This window comes from Symphalangus syndactylus, chromosome 3 (genome assembly GCF_028878055.3).
Source record: "Symphalangus syndactylus isolate Jambi chromosome 3, NHGRI_mSymSyn1-v2.1_pri, whole genome shotgun sequence".
Taxonomy (NCBI): Eukaryota; Metazoa; Chordata; class Mammalia; order Primates; family Hylobatidae; genus Symphalangus; species Symphalangus syndactylus.
The window spans coordinates 21,457,573-21,474,582 of NC_072425.2; the positions used below are offsets into that span (position 1 = coordinate 21,457,573).

At 52.4% G+C, this 17,010-nt stretch overlaps 1 protein-coding gene across 10 annotated transcripts in view; it reads left to right on the forward strand.

Moving 5' to 3' along the window:
• DENND1A (DENN domain containing 1A) overlaps nt 1-17,010 on the forward strand; it is a 553,551-nt gene that overhangs the window by 532,681 nt on the left and 3,860 nt on the right. For 7 of the 10 annotated variants that reach the window (XM_063635979.1, XM_055271157.2, XM_063635973.1 and 4 more), the window contains 2 exons: nt 11,884-12,012; nt 15,833-16,091. In XM_063635979.1, coding sequence (XP_063492049.1) covers nt 11,884-12,012; nt 15,833-16,091 — 388 coding nt within the window. The remainder of the gene's footprint in view (nt 1-11,883; nt 12,013-15,832; nt 16,092-17,010) is intronic. The other 3 variants (XM_063635977.1, XM_063635978.1, XM_063635976.1) reach the window with 1 other exon arrangement.

The following is a 17,010-nucleotide window of genomic DNA, read 5'->3' on the forward strand; positions in this document are numbered from 1 at the left end:
CCATCTTTAGTCTGGCTTTGCCCAGAGAGACAGCTCCACATCCTAAAATGAGATGGCCTGCCCAGCAGGCCACCCTTCCTCTCTGTCTCCCTGAAGGCTGGAGTTGGGAATCGGATCTGTTCAGTCTTCTCACCGCCAAAGAAACCATGTGCACTGGTGCCTGAGTGTTTCTTCTTGGGGAAGGAAAGAGGAATGACATTCACCAACATCCCTTAAGATTGTCAGAGATATTAGCTGGGCATGGTAGTGTGTGCCATGAGAATTGCATGAGCCCTGGGGAGTTGAAGGTTGCAGTGAGCTGAGATCATGACACTGCACACCATCCTGGGCCTCAGAGCAAGACCCTATCTCAAAAAATAAAATAAAAAAGATTGTCAAAGGTAGGTGGTAGCTTTCCCATTGAACAGACAGAAAAACTGAGGCTCAAAGAGACTTTCATAACTTGCCCAAGGTTTCTCAGGGCCAGAAAATGGTAGGATCAGCTGCCTGATGACAGAAGCCTGGTCCATTCTTCTCTACTATCCAGGCTTTTTGTTAAGACCTAATTATCCTTATGTGCTTCTCTGACTAGTGGAGACGATGGCTATGGCAGTGAGCACAGTGAGGTTCACAGCTCCCCTCCTATTAAAAGCGGGCCATGGCCAGGCACGGTGGCTCACACCTGTAATCCCAGCACCTTGGGAGGCCGAGGCGGGCAGATCACTTGAGGTCAGGAGTTCAAGACCAGCCTGGCTAACACAGTGAAACCCCATCTCTACTAAAAACACAAAAAATTAGCTGGGTGTGGTGACACATGCTTGTAATCCCAGTTACTAGGGAGGCTGAGGCAGGAGAATCACTTGAACATAGGAGGTGGAGCTTGCAGTGAGCCGAGATCATGCCATTGCACTCCAGCCTGAGTAACAGAACGAGACTCTGTCTCCAAAAAAAAAAAAAACAAACAAAAAAAAGGGCTGTGTGGTGATTTCCATGGGGTGCGGCACAGCTGCCAGGCCCCAAGTTATCTTCCTTTTGGTCTGCCAGGTATAGGGGAATTGCCCATCCAACTGGGTGCTGAGAAAGAGCCAATGACGGCCGGGCGCGGTGGCTCACACCTGTAATCCCAGCGCTTTGGGAGGCCGAGGCGGGCGGATCACGAGGTCAGGAGATCAAGATCATCCTGGCTAACACAGTGAAACCCCATCTCTACTAAAAAAAAATACAAAAAATTAGCCGGGTGTGGTGGTGGGCACCTGTAGTCCCAGCTACTCGGGAGGCTGAGGCAGGAGAATGGCGTGAACCCAGGAGGCAGAGCTGGCAGTGAGCCAAGATCGCGCCACTGCACTCCAGCCTGGGCGACAGAGCAAGACTCTGTCTCAAAAAAAAAAAAAAAAAAACAGTGACAGGCTCTGAAAGGCAGCGCTGTGGTCTGAGCCACCGGGCCCCTCATGATGGCACACTGTGTGCAGACTAAGGCCAAGGCAGGGAGTGACACACTGATCCCGGGGTGCATCTCTCTGCCAGGCAGCTAGTCATTTGTTCCCTGCTGGGAGGTGGCAGTAGGGGCTGGGGCACTGGCCCTCACAGAGTTGCTGAGAGTATGGAGGGAGATAATTATAGGCACCTGCCACCTGTTTAATCTTCACAGCCCAGAGGTAGGGCTGTCTTCTGAGTCTTAAGGGTTCAGGGGCTTGCAGCTGGTTGTGGATCTGAGGTGCCCTCCTGACCACCTGCATGCAGAGCCAAGTGCTTTCTACTGCACACCTTGTCTCCTAATGGATGAGACACTGAACACCCTCCAGTCACATGAGGGTCTTGACTGGCTGCATCCTGGTTATTTGAAGTTCCACTGTACTAAGTAAGAAGGGTCCAAACTCAGCCAGCAGGGCCCAGGGCTGCTGCCCAGCTCACCTCTCTGGCCAGATCCATGCAAAATCTGCTCTTTTCAGGTAATTTTTGGTTTGTAAAAATTACCCAGTAGCCTGATAGACAATCTGGAATGTTAGGGAAAAGAGACAAATTCATTCTGAATCCCATTACTTTCATTCCACTACATATTAGCATTCCTGGAGATCCCTGCCCAGTCTTTATCCTGCATGTCTTTTACAGAGCTGCGACTTCCTTGCAATATGCCAGCATGTGGACTTGTTCCGTGTGTCTCTGTAACCCCTATTGTCTATGACTGCAGAGGATCTCATTGTGCATATGCTCATGGTCTGCCTAACTATTGCCCTCATACTGGATCTTTAGATCCTTTCCAGGTTTTCATTAATATAAAAAATGCCAAGTAAATATCCTTATTCTGGGCCGGGCACGGTGGCTTATGCTTGTATCCCAGTACTTTGGGAGGCCGAGGTGGGTGGATCACTTGAGGTCAGGAGTTCGACACCAGCCTGGCCAACATGGCGAAGCTCCATCTCTACTAAACATACAAAAATTAGGCGGGCGTGGTTGCACACGCTTATGATCTCAGCTACTCGGAAGCCTGAGGCAGGAGAATCACTTGAACCCGGGAGGCAGAGGTTGCAGTGAGCAGAGATCATGCCACTGCCCTCCAACCTGGGCAACAGAGTGAGACTCTAAAAAAAGAGAAAAAAGAAACGGAATTATTGACAACTCCCATTAACTGGGAATGTGCTAAGCACTTTCCATACACGATTTCATTGAATCCTCACAAGAAATATGTAGGGGAGCTCTTATGAGATCTGTTTTATAGAAATAGCTGAGACTTCAAGAGATTATCACTGTCCTTGGTCACACAGCTAGTTAGTAGCAGACCTGAGCCTCACACATGCCTCGTTAATACCAAAAGCCTTTACCCTTAACCAGTTGTAAGAAGATTTCTGCTCCATATTGCTAGATAACTTTCTGAAGAGTTGTACCACCTTATACCCTCACCAGAACTGGACTCCCGGACATCTGATTCTGAGGGACCCAGAGGAACATGTGACTGGCATTCAAACGTGTCCGAATCCTTCTGGACAAGGAAAACTTCTGCAGGCCATGCTAGCTAGGTAGACAGTCTGTACCCCAAATGCCCAGCCATTGCTGCCTAGGAATTGGAGTGTCTGATCCTCTGAATTCCACTGCGTGACCCCAGCACCAAAGCCCCAGAAGATTAAAATAAGATCAGAAGAAGCTGCCAGACGCATTTAGTGAGAAAACTCCGCCTGAAGCCCAGGTCTCAGAACGCTTTGCAAGGGACTCTGGACGCTCGCACACATGCTCTGGCAAAAGCTGGCGTGCCGCTTGTGCACGTTCAATGGCCTCACCCTCCTCGGGCCTGGGCTCAGCACAGCCTCAGCAGTTCAGTTGCTCCCAGCTGTGGATCACACAGGGGTAAAGCACTTTCCCTCCTGCACAGCCCCACAGCTGCCCTGGGAGCATGGGCCCATCATTTGTATGGCGGCCTGGTGCATGGGCAGAGCTCTGGCATCCAACAGGCCTGAGTCAGCCTCCTGGCCCACCAGGCACCAGCCCGGAGGCTCTGGGCATGTCTCCCGGCCCTCCTTTCTTAACATGATGCCTATTAACATCTCCAGGAGTGTGGCCGGGGAAAGGCCCACAGGAGGAACTGGCATCCTGAGTGAGCAGAGCGTGTGGCCTCCCTCCTGGCCTTATCTCCTGAGGTGGCAGCCACAGCCTCAGAACTCCGACACCCCAACACCTCCCCCACGAACCACCCACTCTCCTCCCTCCCACGCCCACAATCCTCTGCGTGTCTCCTGATCTGGCGGTGACCGGCCATGTTGTAGTTTTCTCTTTATCTCACACGCACACACACACACACGCCAGGCACACCAGTAGTTTATGAGCTCCTCCTCAGCTTTGACTCTCCAACTCCTGGACCACATCCGAGCCCAGACCTCTGCTCTGAGATGTTTCCTGGGTGAATGAACAAAGGAATCTGAAGGCAGAGTGCAGCTTGCAGTCAAGCACCTGGGAGGCGGGGGAGGGGCGTCCAGTAACAACCACAAACAGGTAAAGAGCACCTACTGTGTGCCAGGTGTGATTAGGACATGTGTATGAAGCTGCTAGTGCATCCCCGGCCCTCTAAGAGCCAGGAACTGCGCTCAGCCCCAGGAGCAAGTCTCCAAGATGCCAGCTGGGCCCTCGGCCCCAGGGGGTAGGGGCAGCTGTCTGGGCTCTACCCCCTGGCAGGCCGCCAGGGCCCACTCCCTGAGCAGCCAGCCGTCCAAACACACGAGCAGAAGGTCACAGACCCAATTAGCAGGGCTAGAGGCCTCTCACTCTTACTCTGTCTCTCTCTCTCTGTCACACACACACACACACACACTCACTCACACACAGTAGATTCTGGGCCCTGGAGACAAAACCAAGCCTAAAGCCAGCCGTGGAGCCTGAACCTAAACTGGAAGAGCAGGAAGTGCCAAGGATACCTCACCTCTGCCCGCCCAGGATCCCCCCAAGGATCTGCAGCAGCCCAGGAAGACACGGGACCCATTTGTCTGTCGCCGCTTCTGCCTGGCAACTCGGAGGGAGGGACTTTTCCCAGGAGCTGTCACCACGGGGAGTTAATTCCAGCTGGAAACCAAGCCTTGGGGATGCTTTAGGAACAGGGGCCTCATCTTCAAGACATGACTGATTTCAGTCACCCCGAAAGGCTTTGCCGTCCCACCCGAGCCCTCTGCCTCTTCCAGATGCCACATCGCCATTTCTCAAGTGCCTGTTTTGTGCCCAGCAACTTCACACGTGTCGTCTTGGCTAAACTCCCTGCTCCCCAAAAAATCTTTGCAGCCTGGGCATTCAGCCATGAGGGAGCCACGGCTGTAGCCAGTGGAATGACGTGCCCTCAGTCCAGGATGTGCACCCGGGCAGCCAGGTCCCACGGCCACTACTTTCTTGCCCCCACCACTGCTCCCACAGTTCCCAGAACTCATTCTCCAGATCTGGGCTCCAGGATGCAGAGGCTGTCCTCAGGGTAAGGGGCAGGTGTTCTGCACAGTGCCTCTTCTCTGCAGAGGAAGGTGCCCCCAAGGCATTCCCAGCCCCATCTTCCCTCCACCACAGAGCCTGAAGCCCACATCCTGTGCTGCGGCCGCTGCCTATGTGAGTGTCCAGCCAGTGGCCGTGGAAGGGCTTCTCAGGGCATGCTGGGGCATGGGTATGACGTGTGAAATTGGCATTCATGATTTTTGTTGAAAGAAGGAAGGAGTGAACCTACAGACTGAGAAGTAATTAAATAAATGCCCGAATAAAGGCTGAAGAAGCCAAGGGCATAACCCAAGAGAGGGGGATGGGCAGCCAGGCATGCTTCCTGCTTGACTGCTGCCACCCCAAGGCCTTGCACCACCCCCAGACTTGCACGTCACCTCTCATTCTTGCGCTGGCTCCAGGCCCTCCATGACCTGGTCCCTGCCAACCTCCAGCCTCTTTTGAACTCCCCACCCCGACATCGAGTTGCCTGTGCCTGCCCCTCTCAGAGATGCCTCCAGGTCATCATGATACCTCTCCCATACTCAGGATTAAAAGTCTAGCTCCTGCCAGGCACTTTGGGAGGCCGAGGCGGATGGATTGCCTAAGTTTAGGAGTTCAAGACCAGCCTAGGCAACATGGTGAAACCCCATCTCTGCTAAAAGAAAAAAAAAAAAATAGCCAGGCATGGTAGCCCATGCCTATAGTCCCAGCTACTCTGGAGGCTGAGGCAGGAGAATCGCTTGAACACATGAGGTGGAGGTTGCAGTGAGCCAAGATTGTGCCACTGCACTACAGCCTGGGCAACAGAGTGAGACTCCGTCTCAAAGAAAAAAAGTCCGGCTCCCACATCACCTCCCAAATGGAGCCTTATCCAAGAGCCCTTGAGCCAGGCACGCCCCCACCACTGTCCTCCAGCAAAGCAAGTCCCCAATGGGGCAGGAAGGACCTGGTGTCACACACTCACTCATCTCCCCCACCTCCCCTAAACCAGTTCACTGGAACAGGAAGAGCACGCTGGTGATCGTGACTTGCGGCAACAATAATTCTTATCGTTGTTGCTTTTAAGTAGATATTCACCTGCAACTGAGTATTCCTATGTACAATAGCTTCCTCTGTCTCCAGTTCTTCTTCCCTGAGAACAGTCCTAGCCCTTATCCTGGGTTTCTCAGAGAACAGCTCCAGTCTAATTCCAGAGTTTCCTCTATGGGGCATGTGCCACTCTCTACCCCCAGAGACCCCACAGTCTTGGTTCAGAGCCACCTTCTTTTTTTTTTTTTTTTTTTTTTTTTTTAAGGTGAGGTCTAGCTGTGTTGCCCAGGCTGGCCTGGAACTCCTGGGCTGAAGCGATCCTCCCACCTCAGCCTCTTGAGTAGCTGGAACTTCAGAGATACCTGTGCTATGGAATCTCTGGCAGGAGACGGGGGTTCCCGGATGATTCTGATGTGCTGAGATATGCCCAGCTGAGGACCACTAACCATGCCTGGAAAGTTCTGGGAAGGCAGGGACTGCCTTACTCATCCTTGAACATATAGGAAAGACCCTGCACAGGATACAGATGCCCAGAATCTACTTGTTGGCAGGTGAACGTGGCATGTGGACAGTAGTGGATTATTCACTATGTGCTCAGCACCATGCAAAGCCCTTTACAAATACTTGCATTTAAGTTTTCCCATAAGACTCTCAGGAGGGCTACAGAATCTCCATTTTACAGATAAGAAAATAAGGTTGCAAAGATGTGGAACCAGCCCAAAGGCCGATCAATCAGCAAGTGGATAAAGAAACTGTGGTATATCTATGATGGAATACTACTCAGTCATAAAAAGGAATGAATTAATGGCATTCACAGCAACCTGGATGGGATTGGAGACTCTTATTCTCAGTGAAGTAACTCAGGAATGGAAAACCAAACATCATATGTTCTCACTCATAAGTGGGAGCTAAGCTATGAGGATGCAAAGGCATAAGAATGATACAATGGACTCTAGGGCCTCGGCAGGGAAAGGGTAGGAAGGGGGTGAGGGATAAAAGATTACAAATTGGGTTCAGTGTATACTTCTTGGGTGATGGGTGCACCAAAATCTCACAAATCACAGCTAAAGAAATTACTCATGTATCCAAATACCACCTGTTCCTCAAAAACCTATGGAAACAGAAAATGAAACAACAAGAAAGTTAGGTTCAGGGAGGTGAAGTGACTTTTCCAAGGTAGCCTGGCTGGGAAAGGGAGGGTAGTGGATGGTTAGACAGACTGGCACCTACCAGACAGGCAGGACCCGGCCTCACCCTGGGGCCTGTCCCTGCTCGTCAGCACCTGCCCACTGGAGCCACGTGACAGAGGGACACAGAGTAGCCAAGACATTCACAAAGTGAAGATCCTTTGTGCCTGAGTGAAGTGATCCTTTCAAAAATGATCGCCAGCTCCCCTTCACCACCTCCGGAGACCAAGCCCTGGCTGATTTTTCCCCGTCTTTATCTCAAGTACATTTAAATGTCAATTAAATTTGAAATATCTACATTTGTCAGCATCTCATTTTGGGCCAGCGTGACGTGCTGCTGATTTGTCCACGCGATGTGACACATGAAAAAAACTCCCGCGATGCAGATCTTCCTCATTAAAAAATAAGCCAGTGCGATCCCGGTGCGGCAGAGAGCACGGAGCACGTCCCCGCTTCCTGACGCCGTGTCTCTGACATGGTATTTAAAAAGGAACAGCCTCGCCTGTCACCACTGTCACACGCGCGCGCTAACCGGCGACACGTTAAACCAAACATTAGAAGGGGTTCGGGAAGTCATCTGCATGGGAACTCCACACGGAGACGAGGTGGGCAGAGGCGGGAGCAGCCGTGGGGGATGATGGGGTCTGATCCATGACGAACGGCCAGCCTTTCTTCCGCGCCAAGACTCTGGCAGCCCTCACTGGGCAGCCAAGTTTGCCGCAACCTGCCTTTTCACAGACAGCTCTTTGTGTGTAATAAAATCCAGGCAAGTGGTGGGTGGCAGACTGCAGGGGAGTAGCTGAATTGGGTTAATGAGGGAAAAGGTGCTTTTTTTATTTTTTTTTTATATTCTGCCTTAAGCTAATAAAAAATTTAAGCCTGGACGTTTTCAATGGTTCATCCTTTATCTCTGACAAATATCTGACTATGTTTCATGGGAGAACATGGGCAGCTGAATTTAAGTAAGTTTATTTTGAAACCTCACCTTTCATTAAAAGTAAAAGAGGAAACACCCTATCTCTTATTTCGTTGTTTCCGGCCCAGGAAACTGAAGAGGCAAGATCCCGTAGTGGTTGAAAGTTGGCAAATCCACATTCGGTTCCCAGCTCTACCTTTAGCTGCTGTGCGACCCCGGGCAAATGACTTCCCCTCTCTGAGCCTTGGCTACTTTGTCTGCAAAATGGGGTTGCAATAAAGAATTCATGAGAAATTGTATGGACAGCATTTTGCCCAAGGCTTGTAAGTACTGCTAGTGTTATCGCCATCCATGTGGCCTGGACTCGACAAAGCTCTGATCTGACTACATCAGACTACAAACTTCTCACTTGGATGTACCCTGCCACTTTCAAGAGACGGGTGGTATATTCTGAAGACAGCTGGGCCTCCTGTGGAAACCACTGCCCAACCAGCCTGGCCCGGCCAGTACATCCAACTGGAGAAGGAAAGTGGCTCGTGAGCTGGAAACTGCGGTTCCCTCTCTTCCTCCGCCCGCCACAGTCACGCTAGTGTGCGAGCCCCCAGCCCCCTCCACCATCACAGCAGTGTGGGCGGCACTGGATTGTGACAGTGGCCTGAACTGCGGCCGCCGGATTTAACAAAGCCAGGGCACAGCCCAGCACAGAGGCTCCTCGCTCCTGGGTGAAGCTGGAAATTCCTGGCAGGTTGAGTGGCATTGTACCAACGTGTCAAGCTGTGATCTGTGCTCTCTTGTCAGAGCCAGAGGTGGGGGCCCGTGTTTGAATAGGTGTCGGAAAGGCAACCAAGGTGGACATGAGGGCGACTGGAGAGCCTCCCTCCATTTGGCCTGAGCAGGGGCTGGTGTCCCCTCATGTGCGTCTACTCCGAGCCCCGCTCACAGGAGAGTGAGGGCCCTGGGGGTGGACCATGTGGGCTGCAGTCCCCGTTCTCCACTTCTTGGCCACATGGCCACCTCTTCACCAGTGATGCCCCAGTGCACAGCTAGCCTGGGTCTGCTCACACCAAGCAGGCTCAATGTGCCTCTTCGTTGGGTGCACAGATGGACAGATGGATGGGTGGACTCATGAAGCCCTCATCCTCAAGAAAATCAGTATGGCGACACTTTCTTGTTAGGTTCTTGTGAGGGGTAGAAATGGCCTGTATAAAGCACAGTGCCTGCCTGTTGATACCGTTTTAAACACTTTCTGCCTGCCCCTACCTACCTGACACCCTCACCTTCAAACGTCGTCCCATTCTTCACATCTTAGCATCTCAGAACAGATGGGAGCCCAGAGGGGGAGCACTTTTGTGCCACAGCCACAGTCTGGGGAAAGGGGACAGTGTGGTGCAGCTCCAGGAAGATGGTGAAGTGGGGGTTCCCCAAGTAGTCTGGCTTTCATTCATTCACAAACTTCCACAGCATTCATGCTCTACCCCAGCTGGGGAGAAAGAGAAGAACAAGGCAGGCCCTGCCCTTGAGGAACTTGACTCAGAAACGGAGTGGCAAGAGGTTAAATGGTATCTATGAAGTGCTAAGACACACAGCCAGAGAGCTCTCCTAGCCTCCAGTGGGCTTCATAGAAGTCCCACTGAGCTGAGTCTTCAAGACCGAAGAGCAGTCAGTGCTCCAAGCAAAGGTGACAGGGAGGAGGAATATCCAGGGCCCGACGTGGTCAGAGATGGTAAGCATGGCAGCAGTGCAGGGGAGGCCAGGAGAGGGCCACAGAGGTAGGCAGAGCCAACACACAGCATGGAGACTGCCCTGCTCGGAGCTCGGCACGGCCGCTCAGCAGTGCATCCCACGAGCTCCCCAGAGTGCAGCAGAAGCCCACGGCCTGCCCACCTGCTCAGGAGAGCAGTCAGTGCTGCAGAGTGAGAGTGGGCTCTCCCCCTCACTTTGAAATAAGTCCCTGCAAATGTCTGAACATTATTATTCCTAACCCTTTGCTCCACAGATTTATTTACTCACTATACCACCAACTGCAGCAAGAGCACAATTCAGAATGGCAGATATATAGGTTTTAGCAGGAGAGTGACAAGTGTGGGTTTGTAATTGAAAGAGACTCTGGTGGCTGTATGGAGGGTAGCCTTTCTGCTCTGTCTTCTTTGCTGTGGAAGTGGCAGGAGCCAGGCGGTGCCCTGGCCCCGACATTCCTGCAAGTCAGGTCTTCCTGGCCTCTCCACTGAGGCGGGAAAATGCCCCCTGCACCAGAGCCCTCTTGAGTCCAGGAAGGGCTGAGTTGTGTCTTGCCCCTGACAGCCAGCAAGGCAGCCTGGGAGCAGAGAAGAGCCCAGCGCTGCGACTCGCCGCCTCCTGTTGTGTAACCCTGGGCTACTGGCTTCCCCTCCTGAGCCTCAACCTCCACTGCAGTTCGAGGACAAAACTCTTTGCCTGGCCAGCCTCTGGGAGGAAGTGAGGGTTCTGTTGTGAAAGTGCTGGGATGGGCACCAGCCCTGGCGGATTTCAGCAAAGTGCAGGCACAGGCCACTCGCCCCGTCCCCATGCACAGCCACTGTCTCTCACTCACCCTCTAGCTGTGGTTCTCATGTCCTTTTTTTGGACACATGGCCCTTTCCTGAAATAAAACCTCAAAAGAATTCTAGCATACAGAGCAGAGAAGGGAGACGGCTTTGGTGGCTGGGGGGTGAGGGGAGAGGAGGTAGCCCATGCCAGGCCCCCGTACCCCACATTCTCCCCAAACTTCACTCACCTCAGAGCAAGCCAGCCCACAGAATGGGGCAGGGGTGCGGAACACCCCTGGGTCTGCTCACACCAAGCAGGCTCAAAGTGCCTCTTGGTGGTGTGGGGTGCACAGAGACACCTACTCCCCGGCACAAGGGCCGGGATTTGAACCCAGGTCTGCCTGGTCCAGCTCACCCCTGCTGAGCACATGGCCTCTGGTGGGCCCTGGTCAGTATATAATTCATGGGAGCCGGACGTGGAGTTTCTCCAGGCTGTGTATGTGTTGGTGTTTATAGAGGTAGAGCTCACAGGTGGCTGACAAGGGAGATGCATTTTTTATAACAATGAATATTTAATTTCCACATCACAGATGAAAAAGACTCTCTGAAGAGGCATCTGAGGGAAACTCCAGAGAGCAGCCGCTAATCAGAAAAGGGCCTTCTCGTGAGAGCTCTTCCGCATGGCTCACTTTTTTCTTTAACTTTTTTATTTTTTATTTCTTCCTGATTATTGGAGTAGATATGCTCATTCTAGAAAATGTATAAGACACAGAAAAATAAGAAGCAGAGGGGAAAGAAATCACCCATGATTCCACTGGCTGTTATTGATGTTTAGCCATGAACCCTTCCAGTCTTTTTTCTATGAATTTTTCCATAAGCAGATGACAGCGAATGCGGTGTGATTGCAGTTCTGCATCCTGATCTATAAATTTGTCTTCATAAACATTTCGTTTCATGGGAGGACAAGATTCAGCCACTGCGCCAGCTAGTTGTTGCTGACAATGTAGGTTGTTCCATGTTTTAATATTATAAACAGCAGTGATGACCATCTTCCGGTATGATTCTTTGCCAACTTTGAGGGTTAACCAAATGGAAGTGGAATTACTGGGTCCTATGTGATGGATCATGAGTTTAAGGCTCTGGACACATGGCAAATTTAGTTTCTTTTCTATCTGGAACGAGCTTCCTCTCCTGGGAGCCCCCATCCCAGGCTGGCACAGGGAGGCAGGGCCAGGCATGGAGCCCAGAGGCCTGCTTCCCGCCTGCACGTGAAGTTCTGAGGGCGCCCCTAACTGCCTGTTCTCTTCTCTTTTGTCTTCCTCTGCCCCAGCCTGGTAAAGCCCTTGCGACACTATGCGGTCTTCCTCTCCGAAGACTCCTCTGACGATGAATGCCAGCGGGAAGAGGGCCCGAGCTCTGGCTTCACCGAGAGCTTTTTCTTCTCCGCTCCCTTTGAATGGTCTCTCCTTCCTTCTTCCACTTCCCTGAGCTCGGCTTGGTGACTCTGCGGGGCTGCATGGGGAAAGCAGGGGGGGCTGGTGCTGCTTGCCTTTGTGTCGGGGGGAGGGTGTCTGGAGCTGCTGCCTGCCGGTGCCCCAGTGCCAACATGCAGGGTGAACGCCACCTCTGTGTGCCACCTCTCAGGGCATCTGTTCTGCCAGCTCCACAGAGGCTGTGACAATAGAGTGAGGTGACAGGGCGATACGTGAGCATTGGTCCCCTTAGAGATGAAATGTGCTTGACTGCTAGTGGAACTGGTGACTACAATTAGCCTGGTTGTTGATCTCCAAGTCCTTCTTTATCTCAGCACGTCTTGGAAAGCCATGGAGATGGGAGTCAGAGTTTAAGTTAAAAAAGAAAACGTTCCTCCTATGAAATGTGTATGTTAAATGCCAGCCCATCCAAGTGTTCTCATCTGCCTGACTTTTTAAAGATAATTTAATCCTTATTATTTATAGCCTAAGCCTCATACCAATTACAAGTAGTGATTTTTAAAAGTTTCACCCACCATCCAGCCACCCCTAAAATTAAGCTGCTGTCGCCCTCCTTTCTTTACCGGTTCTTGCCCCTCCACCCACAAGTGTTTCAGAGCTGGGATTGAGCAGAGAGGCAGCTTTTGTCTGTTTGCCCTTGTTAACACGGTTGTGTGTTTTTAATGGGAGCCTTTAAGGGAATGGAAACTGCCCTTTGCGGGATGCCTGCAGTGACCACAGCAACCTTCCAGGGGGCACGTTAATCGTTTTGGTCATTGCACAGAAGAGGAGATGCCTTTCCCTCCCTCTCCCTCATGTCCCCTGCACCCTCTTCCTGTTCCCAAACCCCAGCATCAGGTACCTCCACCTGGGATGGCCTGTGGGTTCCTCTGGGGACCTTATAAACCCCAGGCTGCTCAGCCCCCTGTCATCGACCCCACAGGGTCCGAGGGTCCTGACCCTTTCCTGCCACCAGGTCACTGGGGACCCAGACAAGTCACTCCCCTCCCAGTGTCCTCACTTAGAAAGTAGTGGCCTTGCCAAGCGCAGTGGCTCACACCTGTAATCCCAGCACTTTGGGAGGCCGAGGCGGGCGGATCACTTGAGGCCAGGAGTTCGAGACCAGCCTGGCCAACGTGGTGAAACCACGTCACTACTTTAAAAATACAAAAATTAGCTGGGCATGGTGGCTCACACCTGTAATCCCAGCTACTCAGGAGGCTGAGGCAGGAGAATCACTTGAACCCGGGAGGCGGAGGTTGCAGTGAGCCGAGATCACACTGCTGTACTCCAACCTGGGTGACAGAATGAGACTCTGCCTTAAAAAAAAAAGAGAAAGAAAGTAGTGGCCTAAGCTGGTGTCATCCAAGCATCACACGTCACTTTTGCTGTATATCAAATCTTTGTTTAGATTTTTCAAAAGATTTTAAAATTAGCCTTCTCCTAAGCAATACTATCTATGATATAGGCTTAATGTATTAGTTATTATTTCTGTTGCTAATTAGAACAAAAATAGAACCTTTAGCGTAAGAAATGTTCATCTATGTGTCAACTTAAAAGACCTTTTGGGAAAAGGAACCCTGCTCCCAGCCAGGAGTCCACCAGGTCAAGTCCAAGGCCCAGCTCCATCGTATCCTCTCTGAACTAACTGATGCCTTAATTATTTAAATAATGACGAGGGCTCGCTTCCTTAGCCCATGACCTCAGAGGTCAGTGCAGGCCTTTGTGTGTGTGTTTGAAAAGAAACTGGCCCATCCTAACTCAAAATGGGCTCCAAAGAACACTATTTCCTTAAGTTCCGGAAGCACACTGACTGACTTTAAGCCTTTCATTGTGCTCATCTTGATTAAAGGGTCTCTAATTCCTTGGTCAGGGTGAGTGAGGGACATTTGAAGCCTCTCAAGCTTGGCTTCCATTTCCACCTCTTGCGGGTGCTGTGTGACATAGGTGAGTTATTTAACATCTCTGAGCTTCATTCCTCATCCATAAAGTGGGGGTGTAAGTCCGACTTCCTGGCCCGCTTGCATTGCTTCAGCGAGAGAGTGCATGATGGAGTCCCTGCCTGTCACTGGGACTGTTTGATGAGCCCTCCCATGTCCCCCACCCTGGTGCCTTCACTGTGATCCTACCCTTGACCGCCAGGTGGTGCCCTTCCCCCGCTTTACCAGTGCCATGGGCACCATCTCCGCCTGACATAGGGCCACCACCAGCCCCATAGTTGGGGTTAGAAGAGGCGAGATGTGGCCAGGCACAATGGCTCACACCTGTAATCTCAGCACTTTGGGAGGCTGAGGCGAGCGGATCACGAGGTCAGGAGATCAAGACCAGCCTGGCCAACATAGTGAAACCCTGTCTCTACTAAAAATACAAAAAATTAGCCAGGCAAAAGGCGGGTGCCTGTAATTCCAGCTACTCAGGAGGCTAAGGCAAGAGAATTGCTTGAACCTGGGAGGCGGAGGTTGCAGTGAGCCGAGATTGTGCCATTGCACTCCAGCCTGGGAGACAAGAGTGAAACTCCGTCTCAAAAATAAAATAAAAAATAAAAAAATAAAAAAGGTGAGATGCAGTTCCCACTGGGGCTCCACTAGAGGTCAGGGTTGACCCAGGCGTTGCCTCTCCATCTACACAGTGGTGCTCTGGGACTCAGGTCCATGGGAAGGGAAGGCAAGTGGAATCCTTTTTTTTTACCTATACTTGGATCAGCTGCAAAGTAGTGGTGTGGGGTTTTTTTGGTTTTTTTTGTTTTGTTTTGTTTTGTTTTTTGCTTTTTTGTTTTGAGACAGGGTCTCGCTCGGTCGCCTAGGCTGGAGTGCAGTGTTGTGATCTTGGGTCACTGCAACCTCAACCTCCCAGGTTCAAGCAATTCCCATGCCTATGCCACCGGAGTAGCTGAGACTACAGGCACGCACCACCACACCCCGCAAATTTTTGTGTTTTTAGCAGAGACAGGGTTTCACCATGTTGGCCAGGCTGGTCTCGAACTCCTGACCTCAAGTGATCCGCCCGCCTCGGTCTCCCAAAGTGCTAGGATTACAGGTGTGAGCCACCGTGCCCAGCCAATGACTGCAAGGTTTTGATGTGTAAAAGCATAGAAAGCTGTTAGCAGAAGAGCCTGTGTGACAGCCATGCTCACTGGTGGGCGATGGATGCTGTAACCAACCTCTGCGTGTCTGCTGTGTGCCGGGCACTGCATTTGCTCATGTAACCACCACCACCACCTGAGCGCCTGAGGCTCAGAGTTAAGTAACCTGCCAAAGGTCCCACAGCAAGAAATAGCATGACCAGAGGTGGAACCAAGGTTAGCAGGGCAAGCTCAGGCCCAGACAGTTCCCCTGGAGAGCTTCCCCAGCTCAGTTCCCCGTGAGCTGTTCACAGAAGCTGACTGTGGCTGTGCCTAGGCCACCAAACAAACAGCAGAGCAGGGCGGGAGCAAGAGGAGCATGACTGCCGGCCTGTGAGCCCCCTTCCAGTCCTGTCTGTTCCTCACACCTTGTCTGAATGGCTCACAAGCCCACTAGCCAGTTTTATGAAAGGACCTGTAGTTTGGGGGGCACTAAATGGGTCCCCTCAGTGCAAGTGAGAGCCAAAGCGAGTTGCCCCAGTTCACAGCCCCAGGCCCGTCGGCATGCCCAGCTTGCACCCTCGCAGCCTCCCAGACTCCTGCCCTCACGGAGACCCCAGGACACTCTCCTGTCCTGCAGGCTCCTGCGCGCACCCCTCAAGCCCTCAATGTGCTTGGGCTGGAGGCTGCTTGCTCCTCCCCTGAAGGCCTGGGTGGGATAGTCCAGCCTGCTCTGTCCCCCACAGGCCGCAGCCATATCGGACACTCAAGGAGTCAGACAGTGCAGAAGGCGATGAGGCAGAGAGTCCAGAGCAGCAAGTGCGGAAGCCCACAGGTCCTGTCCCAGCTCCCCCTGACCGGGCTGCCAGCGTCGACCTTCTGGAAGATGTCTTCAACAACCTGGACATGGAAGCTGCACTGCAGCCCCTGGGCCAGGCCAAGAGCTTGGAGGACCTTCGTGCCCCCAAAGACCTGAGGGAGCAGCCAGGGACCTTTGACTATCAGGTATGGCATGGGTAAGGGAGGATATCTGCCGGGGGCCGGCATTGTCCGCACACGAGGTGGGACCCCCATGTGACAGTGGAAGAGACTAAGGGAGAAACAGTGACTTTCCAAGGCCCTCAGCCAGTGCTCAGGGTCAGTGTGACTGTAAACACCTCCTAGGGTGCCGGGGCCCACACCACCCTAACAGTGATGGTAGGAGAAGATGCTAGAGCCCAATGGAAACTTGCCCCACTCTGTGTGTGCATCAGACCCGGGGGAGGGTGCTGCCAGCCACTCTCCTCGCACCCCCAGGCAGGGCTGCAGCCCCTGCTGGAGCTGGGATTGTGTCCATCCCTGCCAGGGCTCCTTGGCAGAGCCTGTGGATGAAAGTTCTTGGTTCTGCATTATGAATGCAAATCAGTGTGTAATTCCCATTGTGACGTCCAATCCATCACATCCCCTCTCGGTGCCTGAGTTTCCTCACTTGCAAGTGGGGGCTTCTGACTTTGCATCACTGGGTCACACTGTGGGGTTCACAGAGCTCCAGTCATTCATGAGTGTTCCCTGCTGGGAACGAGGACCTGGGCCAGGAGAAAGGGACTGGCGCCCAGGCCGTGTGGCTTGCAAGTGGCAGAGCCAGGACTCCAACTTGGCCTCCTCCTTTCTCCCCAGCCAAGGTGCCTTCTATCAGGCCCTGAGTCTCACTCGCCCTCCTGGGCTTACAGATGATTGCGGGTGCCTGCGATCTAAAAAGTAAAAAGGGCCAGCCGGTAGCTGGAGTCACTTTCCTAAAACTCCTTGGCAACCACCACTGGCGTAAAGGGATGAGAGCTTTCTTTTGAGTTCCCGGAGCACAGGCTTGGAGTCCAGCATACCTGGGTCCTCTGCTGGTAACCTTGGGGAGCTCCCCAAGTCCGAGGAGCTGATCAGCCACACACCT